This window comes from Episyrphus balteatus, chromosome 1, assembly GCF_945859705.1.
Source record: "Episyrphus balteatus chromosome 1, idEpiBalt1.1, whole genome shotgun sequence".
NCBI classification, from domain to species: domain Eukaryota; kingdom Metazoa; phylum Arthropoda; class Insecta; order Diptera; family Syrphidae; genus Episyrphus; species Episyrphus balteatus.
Window position 1 is genome coordinate 26,087,614 of NC_079134.1, and position 6,000 is coordinate 26,093,613.

At 29.3% G+C, this 6,000-nt stretch overlaps 1 protein-coding gene across 2 annotated transcripts in view; it reads right to left on the bottom strand.

Moving 5' to 3' along the window:
* LOC129907577 (uncharacterized) overlaps positions 1-4,676 on the bottom strand; it is a 141,702-nt gene extending 137,026 nt beyond the window's left edge. The window contains exon 1 of one of the 2 annotated variants that reach the window (XM_055983858.1): positions 4,403-4,676. In XM_055983858.1, the coding sequence (XP_055839833.1) occupies positions 4,403-4,451 (49 nt within the window). In that variant the 5' untranslated portion in view covers positions 4,452-4,676. The remainder of the gene's footprint in view (positions 1-4,402) is intronic. The other variant, XM_055983859.1, reaches the window with a different exon arrangement.
* Positions 4,677-6,000: the final 1,324 nt, after the last annotated feature.

Here is a 6,000-nt window from a genome sequence, read left to right on the forward strand (position 1 = left end):
TAAAAAAAAAAAACGAATTTTTAAAGATATTGTCTATTTTTGGACCTCAAATATCTCTTAAACGAATAGATAAACGAAAAAAAAGTACAAGGCCAGTTTTTGTGAAGCATTCAATTTCCTACAAGAATATGTAAAGAAATTTGCTAAAAAGTCGATTTATAAAAAAACTGATTTTTTTTAGTAATAGATTGATGTAAAAATGGAAAATTGTGAAGTGGAGGCCTTCCCATTAATATAATGAGCTCATATTAGGTGAATATATTCTAGAGGTGTCTAGCAATTGATTTTTTGAGTGCCCCACATTTTAAAATTTTCCAGACCTTTGTTAAGGGGGGAAATCCCTCTGGACGACACCTTTTTCAATATTTTTATATGAAAAACTGAAAGGACTTATTGAAATTTGGAAAAAGACAAGATATTACTGACATTATTAAGTATTGAAAAAAAATTTTTTGAAATGAAAAAATAACAAAATGGCGGCTCTGGAGCCTTTCAAAGTTGACGCCTCTAGTTTACGCCGTGCAATGCACAGGTCCAGGAAATCATCTTAAATCAAAAAGGAAATTTTTTTCCTTTAGATGATATTAGTACGCATTGCATGAACCTAAATTTATTTTTTTTAAATGAAAAATAAAAATTAGAAATCAAAAAAACGAAAAAAACCATGTTTTTTTTACAAAGAAGTAGTTAAAAAAAATATTTACTGTACAAATTTTATTCAACTTTTAGGTTCATGTTTTGGCCAATAAGTTAAGGAGTAATTTGCTTCAAATTTCAAGTCGATAGCTTCATTAGTTTTTGAGTTACATTGCACGGCGCGGAAAAAAACTAGTTTCGAAAAAAATGCGTTTAAAGTTTTCGTTTTCGTGCTATGGTAGGTTCGGAGCGCATTGGTTTCGGGACTATCTAGGCACTTTTGAGGCTTCATTTAAAGCTAAGACCACTGAAAATAGTTTCTTCGGTTGATAAATAAATTTATTACGCAAAAAAAAATAATGCAAAAATAAAAAATTCCAGAGGGATTTCCCCCCTTAATCGTTTCTGACTTACATAATGCATTTTCTCTAGCAGTTCTAGTTTTTTAAATTATTCATACTCAAATGCATACAATTACTACAAACATTAAAAAAAAAAAATTTTTGTTACAGAAAAAATTTCTCTTTAAATTTAAATAACTACATTTGTAGTTAATTTATCAAGTAAAAAATAAAAAATTATCTCAAAAATTGCAGCTCCTAAAAAGGAACAAATAGATTTTGTAACAAAAGGTTAAAATAAGTTCATAATAGGTACATATCTTTAAAGTATAAACATAACCTTAAAATGTAAAAAAAAAAAGAGAACCTTCAATAGAACCAATGTATTTTTTAGGCTTACTGAGTCAAAATACATTAAGTTTAAAAAAGGGAATTTTAAAATTAAAAACCAAATTCAGTCTCTTTTAATAATTTTTTTTTGAAGTTTGGCATCATTAACTAATTGAGCATTAAATTTAAAAGTTGTTTTAGTTAAAACACCAAATTCGACCTTTTAAGAGGGATTTTTAGAGCAAATGGAGGTTTTAAACAGGATTTCTATTTATTCACTCTCCATTAGCGTTAATGTCGTTTCATTTATTATTTTATTAAACAAAGTTTCAGTGTCAGTTAACAATTAAAAATGAATAAAACATTCATGAATATCTATTGAAAAATGGGATGGTGAAAAATGTGTTCAATCAATTTCATAATACGTTTGGTAATTGGTAATTTTGGCTTACAGAACAAGTCGTTTTTGTATTGTTTTAGTTCAAACGACTTGTACGTTATAGGGATAAATTGCTTCAGGTTTTGGTCACTACTAGCATTTCTCTTTCGCCACACAAGAATATTTTAATAGATTTGCCAGACATTTTTGGTATGACGGTTAAATGGAGAACACTTTATTTGAGATTTTTAATAGACACAAAATTCAAAGAAATTAATGCATTTCTTATCCACTTTGCAGAGCGCACAGAAGAGCACATAATATAGAAGATCTACTAGAGAATATCTACACGACTAGTGAAACTAATCAGGGTTGAGATGCTGCGTAATCCTAATCATCTCATAAATTGCAATATTTTCAGCCTTTGGTTTCCACTGGTAATATCGTTACACCGTCTTGAAATCTTCAAATTTAAATGTATTTTATTTGACAAAATTGTAGCTTTTGACAGTTAAATTTTTCAAAAAATAAAAAATCCCTGGGATATTTTTAATGGAGTTTTAAATTTAAAGTTTCCATTAAAAGTAAAGACTTTAACTAAAGCAGAGTGAATTGTATGAATTTTTAATGATGAAAACTTAAAGACGCCATTAGATTAACAAAGCTTTTAACTAAAACGACAAATTTCAAAATTTAATGGAGGCTCAATAAATTGTTAAAAATTAAATATTCCAAATTTAGAGCTGCTAGAAAAGAACTAATATGATTTCTATTAGCTTGATAAACTCAAATTTATAAAATTTGATAAAAATATTTCTGGAATATTTATTCAACTTAAGAATGCCTTTTAATATAACATTGTTTTTATTTTTGATATAGTTCCAATATCTGATCATCTCAAAGGTCAAAATATTTAAACTTTCTTCAACCTTAATTCTAAAGATCAGGAGTTCAAATACATACCTAAAAAACCATGAGAAATGAAATTAACATTATTATTTCCAAGGTAAACTTGATTAATTTAAATAACTTTTTTTTTCCCCTAGAAATGAAACAAATAAAAATGCAAAAATCAATAGGTAGGTAAGTATATTTTTTTTTTAAATCAATTTCTCGTCAAAAGAAAACAAAAATAACTTTGTATACTATAGGAATTCAAAGGAAATTCCTAACCTCCTCGAGTTCAGTGACTTTGATCTTTTGCAACATTATTTGCCATCATTAATTATCCAAAAAAAAGGAAGAAAAATCAATTTAACTTGTTGTTAACTTGTGGTAGGAGCCAACCTATTTTATTTTTTTTGTCAACAAAAAAGTTAAAAAAAAAAATAAAGAAAACAAAAAAAAACAAAAATAAGAATCCACGCAATTCATTCTGACAACCTGCTTAAGTACGGTAAGTATCTAGGTAATGGTTGATTAATGGTGTTTGAGCGTGTTTTTTTTATGTAGTTTTGCCACCAAAGGTTGTAAGAATTGGCACACAAACAAATTGATCAAACAATAATGTAGAAATCTCATCTCCATTCCGCATTCCTCTCTACAAAAGTGCTAATATTCTACTTAGAAGCAATTATGCAAATTAGCAAAATAATATTAGTTTTCCCTATTTTCTATTTTATGCCACACAACTATCATAGGTGGCATAATATAGCTAGTTTCTCTTTCAGAAATTAATCCTTATTGAAACGAAAATGTTTAATATTGCTACTTTATTTCCTTTTGCCGTTTTTGCTTCGCTTCGCTCTGTGCGCACTCATTCGTTTTTCATTAACCCCAGGGGACTCATTATTCCCGTATCAAAACATAAATACTCATATCACGCATAACATAATGCCAGGCAATCCGAAGCGCCGCCATATAATAACGCCATCATTTGGTATAGTATAGCCTCTCTCACACATTCATTGCCACCACGCCACCCGTACCGTTTTATGCCTCCTTCTGCCCCTTCTCATCCTTCTCATCCTTAACTCTATAGTTCTTCTAACTCCCCATTTTACGCTCCCGTTTTCATTTACATAATCCAGCAAGTCCGTTGGGATAAACTAGCACGTTAGCATAAAGGAGCTAAATGCTCTGATGCTTACTCTGCCTGTTTGGGTTTTAGATTCTGCTTCTACTGCTGGTGCTGATGGCTATGGCGAAGTTATGCATTAGATACGGTAAAAAGGAGAGCAAAAAAAAAAAAGGAAATTAACATCCAAAGCTAAAAAAATAAGCAGAACTGAAAGGAAAACGAAGGGAAAAATTCCTTCGGCATTTGCAACATTTTTTTTTTCTTCTTTTTTTTTATTAGTTCGCTGACTGCAATTGTCCGAGGTTAATTTTTCTACTTAAGATACTTTTTTTTTCTGCCTTTAGATACTTTTTCCCTTTAACTCAGTTGTTGACGTGGGAAGGCTTATGGTGTTATTGTGCGCCACTACGCCTTCACAAAACGGTGCAAGATGAAAAAAAGACGACGAAGACGGTTTCTTGGGGTTGTCTTGTGTTTTGTGTTTGGGATAATCAGATACAAGATACAAACTGCTGTTGGGTTGATGTTAAGAAAAAGTTCATCAAGAGAGAGGAGTCACATTCTTGAAATGTGGTTCCTATATCTTGACGTATTAAGTGGCTAAACATTTTGCAGCTGTTGCTAATTGAGTATTGTGAAACATTAAACGGGATCAAACTCATAGAAATGAACAAAAAAAAAAGAGTCAACACTTACCTTGAACAAAAACCATAAATAGCAGCAACGTATCCATCCAATAGGCCATGATTGAGCTTTTTTTTTTGTTGTTTTTTAGTTTAGCCTATTTAGCCTCTTCTCACACAAAATTGATGTTGAATAGAAATTTTTTTTTTTTTTAAATCTTTTTTTTTTAATTTAAATGGGAATTTCTTTTTTTTTTATAACACTAAATAACACCAGGGGTTAGGTTTTATTTGATGATTTCTCGTCATGCTTAATAATTCTAATAACTCGCAATCTGAAAATAGAAAAACAGAAAAATTTATTTATTAATAGAACAATGAATTCTAACGTAAATAGGAATTGAAAAGGTTTATAAATAAATACATAACGATTTTGATAAAGTATACTACCTATTGGGGATAAATAGCTTTGAATGGTTTTATTGTAGTAGATATGTAGGAAGGTAATTAAAAGTAGTACAAAATTACATTGTTAAATTTATAGCAATTGCACAATGCAATGTTTGTGTTTGATGAATTTGAAAAAAAATAAAACAGTTTTCTTATTAAATTAAATTTTTTTATATAAACTTGTTAACAAGCAATATTTCTAAAAAAAAAAACAATATCGAGTTATAACTGATCAAGTTGAAAAATAAAAATCAACATATATGGGAGATATCGCTTGGATGAAACATTTTTAAATAACTGAATATTCACTCAAGACTAAAAAAAATGCAATAATAATTTTCAGTAAAAATGTGTTTCACATACGCCACAGTGACCCACTAATTTACCACTTATTTAATCAAAAAACAAGTGATTTTAGTGCTTTTTAGCATTTGGATAGGGTTGCCGAGTACTTGTCTGCATTTGCGATATTTTTTAGATAGAAGAGAGTATTATATAAAATATGGTGTTTAGTTCAGCTTTCTAGTGCATAAAAAGTTATACTGTTTTGATCAAAGAAGTTTTTTGTCAGTGTTGTTTTCATTTGAATGGGGTTGCCACATTTGTAAGGTTACGTTTTTTATATTATTTTTTTTTACTATTTTGACTTTCGTTTGGCATTTCAAAAATTTGTTTATCTGGCCAAATAACAAAGATATGAATGTATTAGTTATGTGACAATTTTTCCTTTAAAATAGGGTTGCCACATGGAAGTTCCCATTTTAGAAGTGGCAACTCTATTTTTCTATTTTCAGTATAAACTTATCTTTCATTTGACACCAATTTTAACCTCTAACCTTATGAGCTAATAGTAACTCGACGGTCGCCGCTTGGACTATTGGAACCTATAATTTCGAATAGCTATTGTAGGCAAAATAAAACGAAGTGTAATTTATAAGCAATAAATGAAAACAAATTTATTTTTTAAAATGTGTAATGTTACGGTCTTAGCTTGTTAGCTTGCTAAAATTTTAGCTTGGAAGTTTTTCAAGTAAATTGAGCATTAGTTGATATAGCACCACTTATTACAGTAGGCTGATAATCGGGTTGACCCCCGTGAATGTGAAATAGTCATAGTTCCAGTCTTTTAAAATTGGTAAAAAACACAAAAAACTTATTGATATTTCATACAAAAACTTCCAAATAAAATGATGAAAAAAAAAACTAACAAAAACCTTTTTA